The sequence below is a fragment of the Lissotriton helveticus genome, chromosome 4_1, assembly GCF_964261635.1.
Source record: "Lissotriton helveticus chromosome 4_1, aLisHel1.1, whole genome shotgun sequence".
NCBI classification, from domain to species: Eukaryota; Metazoa; Chordata; class Amphibia; order Caudata; family Salamandridae; genus Lissotriton; species Lissotriton helveticus.
This window is the reverse complement of record NC_136063.1, coordinates 22,002,352-22,020,240: the sequence shown is the minus strand read 5'-3', so window position 1 is coordinate 22,020,240 and position 17,889 is coordinate 22,002,352. Positions and strand designations below refer to the sequence as shown.

The following is a 17,889-nucleotide window of genomic DNA, read 5'->3' as shown; positions in this document are numbered from 1 at the left end:
AGCCCTGGCGTACGCCATAAATGATCTCGGTGGCATTGGAGTGGAAGGGGGGAGGCGGACGCTCTGAGTTCTGCCGGAGAGCAAGGATGTGGTCCAGTCCAGGGCCTAATCTTTGATCCCGGCGTCGTGAAGGCGTGTCCGTAGTGTGCGTCGGCAGACCGTGGCGAAGGCGGCTGACAGGTCCAAGAGGATGAGGGCCGCTGTTTTTCCGTTGTCTAGCAGGGTCCTGATGTCATCAGTGGTGGCGATGAAGGCGGTTTGGGTACGGTGGTTGCTTTGGAAGCCGGACTGGGACGGGTCCAGGATGCTGTTCTCCTCGAGGTATCGGGTCAGTTGTTTGTTGACGATTTGCTCGGTGACCGTCGCTGGGAATGGGAACAGGGAGATGGGTCGGAAGTTCTGGAGGTCTGTCATGGGTTTCTTGAGTAAGGCGTTGATCTCGGCGTGCTTCCAGCTTTCCGGGAAGGCTGCTGTCTCGAAGGAGATGTTGATTATTTTCCGGAGATGGGGTACGATGGCTGTGCTGGCTTTGTTGAAGATTTGGTAAGGGCATGGGTCTAACGGTGATCCGGAGTGGATTGTGTTCATGATCTCGCTGGTGTCCTTGTCGTTAATGCTGGTCCAGGCGAGCAGACATTTGGTGCGGGTGGTATTAGTGGGGGCGGTGGTCTCGGTGGTTGACTGTGCGATCGTGGTGTTGAAGCTGTCATGGATGTTGGTGATCTTGTGGTCGAAGAAGGTGTCCAGTGAGTCGCACAAGTCTGGTGAAGGCGGGATGTCGTTGGTGTTGGAGCTGGGTTTGGAGAATTCCTTCACGATGTTGAAGAGCTCTTTGCTGTTGTGTCCGTTGTTATCTAGGCGGTCTTTGAATGAGGACCTTTTTGCGGATCTGATGAGGTGATGGTATCTGCGAGTGGCATTCTTGTGGACTGCGTAGCTGTTCGGTGTCCATTCGCGGTGTCAGTTCTTCTCCAGTTTTCGACATGTTCGTTTGGAGCCCTGGAGGTCTTCAGTGAACGAAGTGGCTTTCCTGCTGGTGTGGCTGATGGAGTGTGTATTGAGCGGGGCGAGGGTGTTGGTGCAGTTGTCGATCCACTGTCTGAGGGTGGCGGTATCGGGGTCGGTGGAGTAGGTGGCTGGGCTCAGGGCGAGGTAGTGGTTAGCTGGTCCTCAGTGACTTTGCTCCTGCAACGCCAAGGCATCTGTTTGGTGCGGTGGTGCGTGGTAGGCTTGCTGAAGGCGAAGTGGATGCAGTGGTGGTCGGTCCAGTGAGGTTTGTGGTGTGGTTGAAGGAGACATGGGGGCTTGCGGAAAAGATGGGGTCCAGCGTGTGGCCGACGGCGTGGGTGGGTATTGACTTGAGATGTCTGAGTCCGAGGTTGTCAATCAGGGTGGTGGAGTTGGTGTTGCAGTTGTTCTCCAGGTAGAAATTCAGGTCCCTGAGGAGGAATTGGTCCATGGAGGCAAGGGCGTGTGTGCTGATGAAGTCGGCGATGGAATCGCTGAAAGGGGTCGGGGTCTGGGGGTCTGTAGATGAGGGTTCCTCTGAGATTGGTGCTGGGATCGGTGTGGATCTGGAAGTGCACATGTTCGGCGGTGCTGAGGGTGTCATCGGTGTTGGTCGAGACTCTGAGGGTGTTACTGTGGACAATAGCAATTCCTCCTCATACTCTGTTGGTACCGTCCCCATGGGTGATCTTTTAGCCATCCGGGATGGCTATGGTGATGTTGGGTGCTACGGAGGGGTTCAGGCAGGTCTCCGACATGTAACAATTAACCCTGGGCATAGTTCGCGAAGTAGCGCTACGCGAAGCTACGCGAAGTGCACTTCGCACTACGCAAACTTCACGTAGCACTACGCGAGCTGCGTAGTAGCATGTTCGCACTGTGCAAGATGCGTTTTCAATGATTGCACAGTGCGGACAAGCATCTGGCACTGTGCAATCATTGAAATCGACATCTTGCACAGTGCAAGCTGTAGTTTTCTGCCGCTTGATTAGAATTTTACTCGAGCAGCAGCTTTCTCAACGCTGACTGGTAGTTTCTCATCGCGAGCGGTCACGAGCATGCGCGACCACTCGCAATGAGAAACCTGACCTCCCTGCGTTGACAATCTCGCCAGGATGTCATTTTGCTTGCTCGCGGTCGCGAACATGACGTTCAGGACCGCGAACAAGCAAAAAATGACCGCTGCACTACGCTACGCTGCTCTACGCGTGTTCGCACTGTGCTACGTGCAGCTCGCGTAGTGCGAAGTTGCGCAAACTTCGCAAACTACGCGAGCGTAGCGTAGTGCTTCGCCCAGGGTTAGTGACAATAAACTTAAGGTATATGTATTTGCATTTTGAACTTTTGAACATTAAATAATTGAATTAACATTATTTTCTACAGGGTTTTATCTTAATCTCCTACCTCCATTATGTGTTAATGGGGGGTGTTTCAGTAGCAGTGTTTGTCCCTGTGTGGTGCTGCACTTAATAATGTTTTAATTTTTTGATTTTCTTTAGTAACTTCCACTCAGATCGTTTGACAACCAAAAGTTACTTAAAATTTAATTTACCTTTGTGAATCAGGCCAATGAAGACTTGCCCATCTAATGTCGCATTTTCATTGACGTTCCTTTAAATGTGTTTCACCATCTATATCCTCTTACACATTCTCTTCGTTCTGCCCTCTTGCTCTTCTTTATGTCTTCCTTCCACCCCATGGGTGGTTTCCACAATGTTCTAAGCCTCCCCTCGTTGCAGCCTCATGGGAAACAGCCATGAAGCCGATGACACTTGACCGCCACCTGGGCTCTTGGGGCCATCACCCTTTTGTACCCTGTTCCAGTGTTGTTCAAGGCCCACCAGCTTATCCTCCTTTTCTTTCTAACCGTCTACTTAATCCTCCCTCTCACTCCCCTTCTCCCTTTTGTTTCACCACTCTTGGTCCCCTTTGAAGTCCTTATTTTCTTGACTCTTTTACAGTTTCTCACCACACTTACCATTTGCTGCCTACTTGCTCTAAACTTTATCCCTCTTTGTCACTTCTGCACTTCTTTTCCAAGTCTAGTTTGCCACCTGTTGCTGCTGCTATTTGGTGCCTTCTTCCCATTAACACACCCTCCCCCCACCAGCTGTGCGAGCATCTCACTGGCCTTCTGGCCATTCCTTCTTTCCCATCAATTCTGGAGACCAAGACGATTCTGGCATTAGAACTGCCACAGTGTATTCACATCATTAGTTGGTACACAGTTGTCATGATGGTATTGGTCATCAACATGGTCATTTCTGGCTTATTTTGGATTGTAACGCAAGTCCTCTCATATCAGGTTATAAAGTGTACATCCTATACTTTATTCCATATTAATAACCATAACTTACCTAATCCTGCAATGCATCAACCTTACAGTCATGATGTCCTTTCAAGGATGTCATGAATCGCTTTCAATTGCTGTGACAGCTCAACTTCTGTCACTTAGTCCATCGGATTGTGGCTTCAACTTGCTACCAAATGTGTTGAGTTCATGTCCCCGAGGCCATGCCTAGACGACAAGTGCTTTGTCCACCTAGCAGTGACCAGTTCTTACCCTTTTGTGTGCCCTCAAGTATCCCTGCCATGACGCATCCCAAGGTCTTGTCTGGGCACGTTTCAAAAAAGTCACACCAAAGACATTGTCTGGCATGTATCTCAAGAATCCTTGTGGTAAGGCATCCAAAAGGGCCTTGTCTGGATACTTTTCTCAAGAGTCCCAACCGTGAAGCATCCCAAGGACCTTGTACGGGGACGTGTCTCAAGAGTCACTGCCGTAAGACATCCAAAAGGACCTTGTCTGGGCACTTGCTCAAGAGAACCTGCTGTGAGGCATCCCAAGGACATTGTCCAGGCACTTTTCTCAAGAGTGCCAGCTGTGAGGCTTCCCAAGGACCTTGTCGGGGTCATCCGCTCATCCAATGCACCGAGTAATTTCCAAGGGTCACCTTCCTGTGTTTCTTGTACCCTCTGACATGCACCACACACAACACAAACGGCAAACACCAAAGACCCGAACACAGTCACAGAAGCCCCACTGCTCCCCTATCATGCGTCCTCATCACACACTCAGCTGCTTGTCCCTGAGTTATGGCCGAGGCCCACCAGACAACACCACAGGGTCTTTCTCCTGTGTCTCTTGCACCCTCTGTACCACACACAACACACACTGCAAACACCAAACAACCTACCACGCTCACACAAGCCCCACTGATCCTCTATGCTGATTCCTTCCAAACACACCCTCACTCACCTTTACAGACTGTACTTACCCTGCACATTCCATATGTTACTGTACCTACTCTGCTAAACCCTCTGCTGTAGAAGTCAGAGGGGCAAAGTATATTCACCCTTCACTTGCCCTCTGTCAGATGGTGTCACAGACTGTTTGTGCCCTGCACATCTCTTCTGCTACAGATGTCCCCTCTGTTACAAATGTGGGAGTTACCAACTGCTCATACCCTACAAATTCCTTCTCTTACAGATATCTGAGTCACAGACTGCATGTACCCTACACATCCCCTGTGTTACAGTTTTCAGTCACCAACAGTATGTACCATACACCTCTGTTACAGATTTCAGAGTCAGAAGTTGCATGTACCTTGCACATCCCCTCCGTTACAGCACATTCTTCACTTCACTCCGTTACAGATGTGGGAGTCACAGACTGCACGTACCCAACACATCCCCTGTGTTAAAGTTTTCCAAGTCACCAACTGTACTTACCATACACAACTTCTCGGTTACTGGTGTTGGAGTCTCAGACTGCACATACCCTACACATCTCCTCTGTTATAGATATCAGAGTAATAGACAGAACATTCCTTCTAGTACAGATGTGGGAGTTACAGACTGCACCTACCCTACACATCTCTTCTGTTACAGATGTTGGAGCCACAGACTGCACATACTCTACGCATCTCCGGCATTACTGATGTGGGATTCACAGATTGCATGTACCATGACAATCCCTGTGTTACCGTTTTCAGAGTCACAAATCATACATACCCTGCAAATCCCCTCCATTGCAGAAGTCGGAGTCGCAGCATGTTCTACTGATCCGGAAAGACAACACTGCGGTATTCATAGAGAACTCTCTGTCGCAGGCTGCTTTTTGGGAAGGATCCAGACAGTCCTTGAAAGCAGTTAGAATAACATCACTCCCTGTTGGAAAAATGCATACTTTGATGTAACATAAAACAGATCTGAGCATAAGTTGTAGCAGAAACATGGTCATCTTGAAGAAGTCTTGTGGTGAAACAGGTACAGCCACTACTTGTTCATCTTCAATGTGTTTGAGCAATAGTTCATGCGTTATTTAAAAAAACAAAAAAACATAGATCTATTTTATTCATCACATGACAATTTTAATTAGGCAATACATTTTTCTGAACGTTTTATGAATTGGGTGTCACACTTCCCTCCACCCACAATGCTGCTAACTCCATGGCATTCTACCCCTGAGCTTTACCTCATTTCCTTTTATATCGATTTCCACAATTCTTCCCTTTCTGAGCTTGTTTTCTTCCGTACATTGTTTGCAAATTAAGAGTTTGAAATCAGACAAGAAAGAGCTCTGGGTGTGAGGATTGAGGAATTTAAGCCAGGCAGCACATATTAGCCAAACAGAAGTTGGTTCCTTGTGGACACAAGGGCAGGGCATTCTGGAGGTCAGACAGGAAGCTTTAGGCACCTTCATCAATGGCCACAATGCTTCCAATGGGGTCACGTGTTACAAATACGTGACACTTTGCACTCACCCACTGTGTTGTTCTCTAGGCCTGCAACGCAGTGAGTGACATCAGGAGGGCACTGCGTCATGATACCTGAGCAGCTGCTGTTGTGGAGAGCGAAGCACTGCTCGCATAATAGGCAATCTGCAGGAAAGAGAAATTCAATAGAAAGTTCTGTATATACCTTTTTTTTTTTTTTTGTTTTTTAAAACAATGCGTGTTTGAAAATAGGCCTCGGTGCCTGGAGTGGGAGACTTTCACTCTTTGGGTTGAAATGTTTTGAGGATAAGGAGAAGATAAGAAAGTTCTGGTGAGTGAGTGAGTGAGTGCTGGTATTTGTAAAGCGTACTAATGCCGAGGCGTCTTAGCGCTGTGTAGGGTAACATGCTGAAGAACTTGCCACTATCCTATCTAGTGAAGAGCCATGTTTTAATTTCCTTCCTGAACCGCAAATGATTGGGGATTTGCCTTAGCTGTTGAGGTAATGCACTCCAAAGCTTCGAGGCCAGATGTGAGAAGCTCTTCCCTCCCCAACGTTGTCTGTTAATCTTAGACACCAAGACCAGCCCGCGAGAGGCAGACCTCAGTGGACGGGTTGGTGTGTACATTGATAATAGATGTTGGAGATCAGAGGCCGCCCCTCCGGCCAGTGCTTTGTGCACTAAGCACAGCGCTTTGAAGTAAATCCTACTCTGGAGTGGGAGCCAGTGTAGCTGCCTGATGGCCTGTGAAGTAGAATGGTATTTGGGAAGACTGAGTAGCAATCTGGCAGAGGCGTTCTGAATGGACTGCAGTTTGGCCAGTTGTGCACACCCTGCTCCCAAATAAAGGGCATTGCCATAATCTATTCTTGAAAATATAGTGGCGAATAAAACCGTTTTCCTAAGATGGTAAGGGCTAAACGGCAAGATCTTTCTCAGCCCTATAAGCACAAAGAAACATGCAGACACTACCTGGTTCACCTGGGACTTCCAAGCCAGATCTTTGTCAAAAATTAACCCAAGGTTCCTTGCTTTCACCACTGGTACCGGACAGGCTCCCGCCGTCGTAGGCCACCAGTTGTGGTTCCAGATAGAAGCTTTCTGTACACATTCTAGGACTTCTGTCTTCTCTGTATTCAGTTTAAAAAAATTAGAGTTCATCCACTGCATGACAGCCGACATACAGCCGGCGAAATCAGCGGGCTTGACGTCTACAGAGTGGGACATGGAGACAATCAGCTGAGTGTCATCAGCGTATGACACCAGCTTAAAGCCCAGGTTCTTTATTATCTTGGCCAGAGGGGAGACATAAATATTAAACAAGGTAGGAGATAACGCAGAGCCCTGAGGAACTCCTCCCGGTAGAGTAAAGTTGTCTGACTGATGGCCATTCCAGGAGGCAACTTGCTCCCTGTCCGACAGAAAGGAGGAGAGGAGATCCAATGCTAGTCCCTTGACACCAATATCCTGCAGCCGTTGGATAAGTACCTCATGGTTTACGGTGTCAAAGGCCGCCGTTAGATCCAATAAAATCAACGTGACCCTGCCTCCCTCATCCATTCCCATCCGGATTTCTTCCGCTGCCATCAGCAGGGCAGATTCCGTGGAATAATTTGCCCTGAAGCCATGTTGGGTGCTATCAAGAATATGCCATGTCTGTAGATGTGCGGATAATTCCACGTTCATGGCTTTTTCCACTAGCTTGGCTGGCAGCGGCAGGCAGGAAATGGGACGGTAGCTCTTCTCGACTGAGGGGTCTAGCTTGGGGTTCTTCAACAAAGACCGAATACAGGCCTTTTTCCAGGTTAGTGGAAAAACTCCCGATCTCAGGACCTGATTCAAAACCGGCAGTAGTAGAGCACTTGATTCTGCCGGTGCCAAGTGAAGCACAAAAGGTGGACAGGGATCCATTGGAGAGCCTGACTTGGTGTTCATCAGTGAATCGGCCAGCATGTTGGCATCCAACGGGGAAAACGATGGGAAAGCACCTTGTGCTTTACATACACCATCGCTCCTGCTTTGCTCTGGCAGTATCTTATCTGCTCATGTGGATAGATCATTATAAACAGCTAGCACCTTATTCTGAAAGTAGGTCGCCATTTTGTCAATGAATGCCCTGTCGGGTTGAAAACTCTCACTTCGGGGGCAACTCAATAAAGTATTGACTGTGGAGAATAGCTCTCTACTTGAATGGACGGCGTCCTGTATCTTCCTGGAATAGTAGGAGGATTTTGCCTGTATAATTAAGCTCCTATAATCCTCTAGTGCAGCGCAATCATTTTTTCTATGATCTGGATCATAGTTCAATCTCCAGATCCACTCTTTCTGCCTGCAGATAATTTTAGCGGATTTTAACTCTGGTGAGTACCAAGGCGCGGACACCCGTTTTTGCGTGAATCCCACCACACTGTCCACCAGAGGGTGCTGCTTCTTTCTGCTGCTCAAGTAGATTTTCTACTCGAGAGGCAGCTTTCTCAACACCAACGGTTGCGACCTACAGCGACTCCCAACTTTAAGAAATTCTCGACAGGTGGTGTTTAAGCCTCAGAAAATCACGCTAGGGGACACAAAGTCTCGTTCGCACTAGACAATTTTAAATTGGCGAAATGCACGTGAAAAAAAACTGTGCCACAACTCTGAATCACAAGTGTAATGCAGAGAGGGCAAAACTCTGCAGGCGGAGAGAATTTCTGCCCGCCCTTTGATATGATCTACCCCCCCACCCACTTTAGTACTTTGGGCTGCATGTGTTTAAGAACCTCAAACGTTCTACCAAAATAAAAAGAAAGAGCCTGAAAAGCAAATGAATAAAATAAATGAAATAATAGAATTATAAAGAGGCACAGATATAGTGTTTATGATAGCTTAGAATGATTTCTGAACTAAACAATAAGTGATTGTGTTTGCATATTCTGGATTATCATGACTATATTCGTGTCGCCACTGGGGACGAGGATTCAGACGACGAACTGCGTGAGAAATCTAGTACCCGCATCTACTTCAGGGAGGACTTTGCAGGAAGCATTTATGCCTTACTTCCCTGTATAAGTGCCAGTGTTGTCTTCCGGGACATTCGAACTGGGAGCTGCAAGGTTTTAATTGGCTGCCTTGTTTATGCTTGCATCGCTACATTCCAACCTTTCATTTTGTTTAGAACAGTTTCTGGTGTCCGTTTTAATTGCTGGGACATTCATTCCACCGGCACATTACGCTGAGAGAGCAGACCGTCACCCAGATATCCATTGGTCTTATTCTGACCATGATGTCGTTTCCTGGAAGCCGGTATTTCATTTGGTATGGTCTGGGATTTACCAGCCTACAGCGTCTATATTTCTTTGGACATAATTTGAACATTGGACTATTTTTGTCAGTCCAGTTACAGACTCAAGATTGAGCCCCCAAGTTATCATGTATTCATTTGGATTTGAAGAATCTGATTAAAATGTAAAAGGACAATTTATGCCCACAAGAAATGGATCGCGTCGGCGCTCTATTTGTGTTGTGCTGCTGTTTTGTGTATATTTTTTATGTAATTATTTATTGTTAGGTATTGTCTTTATTGCTTTAGTGTTATTGGGGTGTATTGGTGGTATTTGTGATTCTTTGATGAATGTTTGGTTGTTTTGTTTGATGATATGTATGAATGATTTTGTGTTGATATTTTTTTGGGGGGCTACTGTACATAGTATGATAATATTTGTTGTAAAGACTGTACATATAGAATAAGTATTATGATCATGTGTTTTTGTCATGCTGCTTATGCTCAAACGTTTTGGAAAAATAAAAAATAAAATATGCTGACATAATTTGCTTTGGTCTGGGACAATGTTAATATAAATAGTCAATGAAAGAGATTTTTCAGATTTTGTGATTGTATACTTGTGAGAGGTTTGTTCTTGTTCTTATCATGACTTCATGACAAATATACAGAACAGAAGAACAGGCTATGAACATACATTTGATGGAATAACAGTTCACCCCTTGCTGCATGTTCCATAACCCATGTTTCCATGCTGAAATGAACGGCGTCTCTGCTGTGGAAGACGCCACAACTGGACTGGCTACTGGGCGTTTCATTCTAAATAAACAAAGGAAAACACACTTTAAAACTATTTGTTGTTGCATTGTTTATTTAAAATCTTTGCAAGAGGGACATGGCCCGCAGAACCCCAGCTAGTAAACCTGCCCCCACAGCAGTGAAAGCAGCCCCCACCCTGCTAGCCCACTGAAGCACCCGGTAGCCAGTCCTGTCCTGTAAGACACAGGATCACGACAGAACTTCAGACCTCTTCTGTGGGTCAGACCTGCTGATCAATCAACAGTTGCACATTCTGTACTTAATCAGCAATAAACCAAATCTAGTTTATGATCCTACTTTTCTAAGTAAACTGGTTGATATGTTGGTAAAACATCTGACAACAGTAACTTGCTGTTAGAGGTATATGTCTTCTGGTGAAAGGATGCCAAAACTGTTTTCAAAATAAAATCTTGAGTAAGGTTTTTATTTGTTACATTTTGATAAAATGTCCCATAAAAGTGAATTTGCAGCAGACAGGTAATCCAGTATAGAACAATGAATGGACTAGTCATAGTGTATCTATAGATGCCGCCATTTTGCAACATTACAGTCTGCAAAGCTCAGCTGTAGTGCTGCATGGATCAGATTTCCCCGTCTTGTCTGGTCACGGTCCAGCCAAGTTCTGGTTTAACAAACAAAGTTGCCTTGGATGGTAAAAGTGTGAGTATGTCTGGCTTTGAATAGTTTTCATATACACTTTGAAGTTGAGTTTGGACACCAGCCTTATACTTTTTGCAATCTATCAATAAATCTTTATTTGGCTCAATACTATCCACAAAAGAGTCACACAGATAAAACTTACAAAGAGCTAAAAAAACATTCCTTATTAAATTCATAAAAACGAGTCCCAGGACATGAACAACGTAAAGGGCTTATTTATTTGTCTTTGCAACACGTATGCAACTCTTTGGAACCGCTGTTGCATTACTTTTTTTTGATGCTGTGGTATTGTTAATATTGTGCCATGTTGCGCCATATTTACAAAGTGCAGATGTGTCACTTTGAAAACCCCTGGATACATTATACCTGTGTCAGGTATAATGTATGCATGGTGGGCGTTCAAACTCAAGAAAGCCTAGTAGAAGTGACATTTCACTGCAGCACTTCTAGGACGCCACTGCATCAAACCCTTATTTCTGCCTCACAGCACAACTCCAGCATAATGTGGGTTTTGAGCCAACAGATAGGTCAGGATTCCTGACGCATCTGTCAATCGTTGCTACATGGTGCGCCGTACAGTAAATATGGCTCATCCATGGTGTCGCAAGGAGGATACACTGAAAAGTGTTTCATCTCTGTTTCCCCCAGCGATGCAACACTTTTCATACATGAGGCCCTATATATGCAAAAAAGATAGAGCACAAGATACCTCGTTAGGCATCAGCTCAATAGCCAACAAGCATAAAACAGTCCAATAATGTATAATTCTGGGTTTTGGAACAATTTATGTTTCAAACTTCATGACAGTGACTGGGCCATCGTAGCGAGTAGCTTTGTTATTTGAAGATCCAAACTCAGGAACACAATTTCACCAACTCACTCCTGGGCTAATTGAGACAAAATGATTTATTTCACAGGAAACAAACTGAGTCAAACTGATGCAAGTACTGTGTGGAAAAGCAATTGTAATTCTTTTCCATTCAACGTTATCAGCAATGGCCGACTGGAGGAACCCTTGTGTATTTTTGTCTGTCATACACTGGGGACAAAAGAGCATGAGGAAGGAATAAGTTGTTGTGAAACTACATAATCTGTTGCTTCTCTGCTGGCAGCAGCCATACTCCATCTTACAGTCAACTTTCATGCAAAACTGTGTTAGTGATCATCTAATGGTGACCATGACAACAGGTACCCTAAAGGGGATTGTGATCATTCTTCCATTGCACCTATTGCAATGTTTAGGATCATTATTGAAAACACAATCCAAATTGTGTTAATGAAGATTTACATTCATTAACAAACAGTGCTTAGTTTCTATGAGGTCACTGGACTCTGATGTCACAGAGAGATACAGGAATAGTCCCTGGGTACAGTTACTGCAACTCAAAATCTGACCAAGGTGTAACTTCGCAGAACCTCTGTAACTTGTGACATCCTTAGAGGACTACAAGTCACTGAGACAAGGTTGTGTCATAGCCTACTCCAGAGTGCATCAAGAGTAAGCCTAGAGAACACAAAGATTTAAGTTTGGGGACATCCATTGCAATTAAAGAGTTTTTAAAACTGAGCTAAAGAAGACGAATACAGGGGGAGAGGAAATGGCAATAATGTGATAGTAGTAAGAGTTAGCTTGAACCATGTCACTTTACAGCAGATTTCTGGAGAGAGGTAAGCCCTATTGTTGGACAGGCCGCATGTTCGAGCTGTCCCCCCTCCCCGCAATGGGACCAGGACCCTGGCTCTCCCTGCATCCCCAGCCAGAGTCCACAAACGACCACCCGAAGTACCCTGCAATCCCTCCACTACAAGACACCAGCTCCGGACCCAGCTGGCCCGGGTCACCATCTACCCCACGACATCGACCCGGCCGCCATCTTGGGGCACTGCAGCACGAGGCCGCGTGGCCTCAACTCGACCCTAACCCCGGGCCCGGCCGGTCCCGACATCGAGGCCCCACCATCCTCCCAGGAGGCAGAGTGATCACTTGGCGAGTCAATGGGAGAAGGAATCGTCAACGGCTCTCCTCCGCCAGGTGTCGATCACCCCAGGCCGCCTGGGCGCTGGCTCCACCCCCCTGCTGGGTGTCTGGACTCCCTCATCCCGGACCTCCCGGCCCCCAGGCGCGAGGGTCCGGACATCAAAGGGGACCAGACCTATAACTGGGGCAGGGCCAGACCAGGAAGGCAGTTGTATCCTGGAGTCGAGAGACCCGAGAAGAACTCATCCGTGACTTGGCCTGCTGGCGCTGCCGCGGCCCTCTGCCTCGTGAAACCATCGTCTTGGCCTGCTGGCGCTGCCGCGGCCCTCTGCCTCGTGAAACCATCGTCTTGGCCTGCTGGCGCTGCCGCGGCTCTCTGCCTCGTGAAACCATCGTCTTGGCCTGCTGGCGCTGCCGCGGCCCTCTGCCTCGTGAAACCATCGTCTTGGCCTGCTGGCGCTGCCGCGGCCCTCTGCCTCGTGAAACCATCGACTTGGCCTGCTGGCGCTGCCGCGGCCCTCTGCTTTATGAGACTATCACCTTGGCCTGCTGGCGCTGCCGCGGCCCGATCCACAGACCCTCCAGCTCGAGGATTGTGAGCTCGCCTTTTACCACTACCTGTACCGATCCGGTACCAAGACTGTCCCGCTACCCCCTTTCCCTACAGAGACTAGAAGTGAGAGGACCCCCGGGTCCAAGTTATCCTGTATCGCTGATATCCTTGCCTTAAGAACCTTATATAAAGCCTTGAACTCGACTTGGTGTGGTGCCTGTTTGTGGGGAGGGAGGGTACTTGTCTGTACGATCGCCGGAGACGGTCCCCCTCGGGGATCTCTCCCTCGGTATCCGGCCGACCCTCAGGGTCCCCGTCTAACATTGGTGGCCAGCGACGGGATCCGAACCTACGCATAATCGTACAGAAAGTCACTCGCCCCACCACACACAACAACCATGTCAATAGAGAGCGGAACAACGGAAAAATTTCAGATGGAAAAATTGGAAGACTACAACCACCGGGAACTGAAGCAATATTGCATAGAACTTGGACTTCCAACCACAGGTCTTAGCACAAAGGAAGACTTCAAACGAGCCCTAGAAGCTTGGGCAGAAACGGGTACGGCCGTACCCCGAACACAAACAACCGAAACGAGCCCCGCACCAACTAAAGAAAGAGCGGATCTCTCCCTGGAAGAGATCCGAGAAAGAGAAAAAACCAGACTCCACGAATTAGAACTTGCCCGACTTCGCTTGGATGGGGAACTCAAGCTGGCAGAACAAAAAATAACCCTGGAACACTTACGGCTCAGGGAAGAGCGGGAAGACAAGCAAAGACAGAGGGAGCTAGAGGAAAAGAGACTAGAGTACGAACATGAGCGCAATCTCAAAGCACTGGAGATTCAGAAACAGAATAAAGACCTCGGGCTCCCCGAACGACCGACCCCGTCTGCCTCGACCGAGCCCAAGGTTCACATCCCCAAAGATGTCATCCGGGAATACCACAAGAACGATGATATCCAGCAGTGGTTTAAAGCCTATGAGGTGGCAATGACCTCCCACCGGATTCCCCGAAGCGATTGGGGAGCCGGATTATGGGGGAGGTTTGTCAACGAAGGGCGGGACGCCCTGCTGCAACTCCCGGACCAGCTAATGACCTCCTACGACCACATGAAGGCCGCCCTCCTCACTCGATACGGGCTCACACCTGAGATGTACCGCCAACGGTTCCGCGACTGCAAACGGATTCCGGGTACAACTTGGGTGGAGTACGTGAACTTTTTTAGCCGAGCCTTCGAGGGGTGGATCAAGGGCAACAAAGTAACCACCTACGAACAACTCTTTGACCTTATCGTATGGGAACACCTGTCGAACAACTGCTTCGTGGAGCTCCGGCAACACCTCCTGGACAGCAAGCTAACCGACCCTCGACAACTCGCCGCCGAAGCCGACCGGTGGGAAAGCACCCGAGTTGGCCGGAGCGCACCCAGCGAAGTATCCAGATCGTATCGCCCCCGAGGGGGAGGAGGAAGTCAGGGTCGGGGGAGAGACACCGGCCCCTCGTCACCCCCCAGAAACCCCTCGACCCCGGTTGGCCGGGGAAGCCCTGCCGTCCGGGCCGGTTTCCGGGCCAACATTACGTGCCACAGGTGCCAGCGACCCGGCCACTACGCCAGTGATCCCAACTGCCCAAAGAATCCGAACACGACTCCCCGCCAAGTTGCAGCGGCGGCCCTAGGGGAAGAAATAATCCCGGAAGACCAAGAGGAGTACGAGACCGATCCCTCGGAATGGGCACCCGCCGCCATGGCACTGGTCTGCTTAGGGGAGAGAGACATGATTCCGCGGGCCCCCCTTCCCGCCAACACACAGAAGTACGGTCAATGGGTTAACATCAATGGTCGCCGGGCGGAAGCCCTCCGCGACACCGGGGCCAGTGTAACGGCGGTCCGACGCCACCTCGTCACTCCAGACCAAATCTTGCCGAACATTCTTTGCCCTGTTCGATCAGCCGACAACTCCGAAAGCCTATGCCACATGGCCTGCGTCCCCTTCGAGTGGGGAGGAGTAACAGGGATGTTAAAAGTAACTGTCCGCGATGATGCCCCCGTGGACTGCCTCCTAGGAAACGACCTTGAAAGCTCTCCCTGGGCAGCTGTCGAACGGAGGGAGCACCTGGGGATGCTTGGCCTCCCCGAATGGGTCTGCGTCACGACCCGGTCCATGACCGCCCGCGCGGTCCCCAGCCCAGAAGAGCCCGAGTGGCCAGAACCTCCTCCCGCGCTCATCCCAGAGGAGGCCGCCCCAGAAGCCATTCCCTTGACCCAAACCGAAGAAGGACCCGACCAGCTTCGGGACGTCCCTGACCTGGCACAATGGCGGCAGGAGGGAGGCCCCACGCAGGAACAATTCCGGGCCGAGCAAAAAACCTGTCCTTCTCTCGAAGGACTCCGGCAGCAAGCCCTGGCCCAGAGCACCGGGGATACCTCGGGGGCCCACTGGATCTACTGGGACCAAGACCTGCTCTACAGCGAGCAGAAAATTGCAGAACTAGGGGCCAGTCGGGTGCTGGTGGTGCCCCTTCGCTTCCGAGACTTCCTCCTGAACTTAGCCCATGATGTCCCCCTTGCCGGACACCTGGGGCAGGATAAAACCTACGACCGCCTGGTGACCCATTTTTTCTGGCCCCACATGCGGAAGGATGTCACCAACCACTGCAAGGCCTGCCCCACCTGCCAGGCCAGCGGAAAAAGTGGCCGAAAAATCAAAGCACCATTACAACCCTTTCCTGTCGTCACCACCCCGTTTGAACGAGTGGGAATAGACATTGTGGGGCCCCTCGACCCTCGAACAGCCCAAGGACACCGGTTCATCCTGGTCCTTGTAGACCACGCCACCCGCTATCCCGAGGCCATCCCTCTTCGGACTGTGACGGCCCCCGTGGTGGGCCGGGCCCTGATGGGGATCTTCTCCCGGGTGGGGTTCCCCCGGGAGGTCGTCAGTGACAGGGGCACGAACTTTATCTCCAGATATATGAAGTCCCTCTGGCAGCAATGCGGGGTCACCTACAAATTCACGACCCCCTATCACCCGCAAGGAAACGGACTGGTCGAGAGATTCAACCGCACCCTCAAGGGGATGATTATGGGTCTAGAAGAACCCCTTCGACGCCAGTGGGACGTACTGCTTCCATGCCTCCTGTTTGCCTATCGGGAGGTCCCGCAGAAGTCCCTCGGCTTCAGCCCCTTTGAACTACTGTACGGGCACCCCGTCCGGGGCCCCCTCAGCCTAGTCAAGGAAGGTTGGGAGCAGCCTCCCCAGAAAACTCCCCCGGACATCTACCGGTATCTCCTGGCTCTCCGCAACCAGACCCGGCGGTTCCGAGACACCGCCAAAGCCAACCTCGAGGCCAGTCAGGAGGACATGAAGAGGTGGTACGATCAGCACACGTCCTCCATTGAGTTCGAACCTGGACAACAGGTCTGGGTGATGTCCCCGGTTGAGCCCTGTGCCCTCCAAGACAGATGGTCCGGGCCCTTCAAGGTAATCGAACGCAAGGGGCCCGTCACCTATTTAATCGACATGGAGACTGCCCGGAACCCCCTACGGGTCCTCCATGCCAACAGGCTCAAACCCCATTTTGTGCGATCCGAACTCAGCCTCCTGATGGCTACCGATACTGGGACAGAAGAAGACTCCGAACCCCTTCCGGACTTACTGAGGGCCCTCGAGCAGGATGGCTCAGTGGAAGGGGTCCAGCTCTCCGAGGCCCTGTCCCCGGAGCAACGCCAAGACTGCCAAACGCTCCTGAGGCAGTTCGCCTCCCTGTTCTCCCTCACCCCCGGAGTCACCCCCTGGTGCCTCCACGATGTGGACACCGGGGACAGCACTCCTATTCGACACCGAGCATACCGCGTACCAGACCGGGTACGAGCCTGCATCCAGACCGAGGTGTCCAAGATGCTGACCCTAGGAGTGATCGAACCCTCAGACAGTCCCTGGGCGAGCCCAGTCGTCCTGGTTCCCAAGGCAGCTGCCCCGGGCGTTGCCCCTGAGCTCCGGTTCTGCGTGGACTATCGAGGGCTGAATACAGTTACCCGGACCGACGCTCATCCCATCCCCCGGGCAGACGAGCTAATTGACCGGATGGGGGCCGCCCGCTACCTGAGCATCTTCGACCTAACAGCGGGCTACTGGCAGATCGGCCTCACCCCTAGGGCCCAAGAACGATCCGCCTTCTCTACCCCAGACGGGCACTACCACTTTAAAGTCATGCCCTTCGGCATGAAAAACGCCCCGGCAACGTTCCAACGGCTGGTAAACCAGGTACTGGCGGGCCTGGAAGACTTCAGCGCCGCCTACCTGGACGACATTGCTGTGTACAGCCACCAGTGGACCGACCACCTCCGCCACCTGCGGGAGGTTCTACACGCCCTCCAGCAAGCCGGGCTCACCATCAAGGCCAGCAAGTGCCAAGTTGGCCAAGGGTCCGTGACCTACCTGGGACACCAAGTGGGAAGCGGGCTGGTGGCCCCTCTCCAACTCAAGATTGCTGCCATCCAGGCCTGGCAACCCCCTACGAGCCAAACGGAGGTCCGGGCCTTCCTGGGGCTCACCGGATACTACCGGCGGTTCGTGAAGGACTATGGCAGCATCGTGGGGCCCCTCACAGAGCTCACCTCCAAAAAGAGCCCCAAAACCGTCAACTGGACCCCGGACTGCCAATCAGCCTTCGAGAAGCTAAAGACCGCCATGTGCACGGCCCCCGTGCTCCAGGCTCCCGACTACAGCCGGGAATTCATTGTGCAGACGGACGCCTCCGATCATGGTGTGGGGGCCGTCCTCTCCCAACTCAACACCGAAGGGGTCGACCATCCGGTGGTCTTCATCAGCAGACGCCTCTTGCCCCGAGAACAGCGCTGGAGCACCATTGAGAGGGAGGCCTTCGCC

General features: G+C 50.4%; 1 protein-coding gene across 1 annotated transcript in view; it reads right to left on the bottom strand.

The window, feature by feature from the left end:
- LOC144827827 (uncharacterized) overlaps positions 1 to 17,889 on the bottom strand; it is a 162,624-nt gene that overhangs the window by 62,244 nt on the left and 82,491 nt on the right. Inside the window, exons 3-4 of the mRNA XM_078685992.1 lie at positions 5,775 to 5,891; positions 5,023 to 5,178 (exon numbers count right to left, since the gene is read on the bottom strand). Of these exons, the coding sequence (XP_078542118.1) occupies positions 5,023 to 5,178; positions 5,775 to 5,891 (273 nt within the window). The remainder of the gene's footprint in view (positions 1 to 5,022; positions 5,179 to 5,774; positions 5,892 to 17,889) is intronic.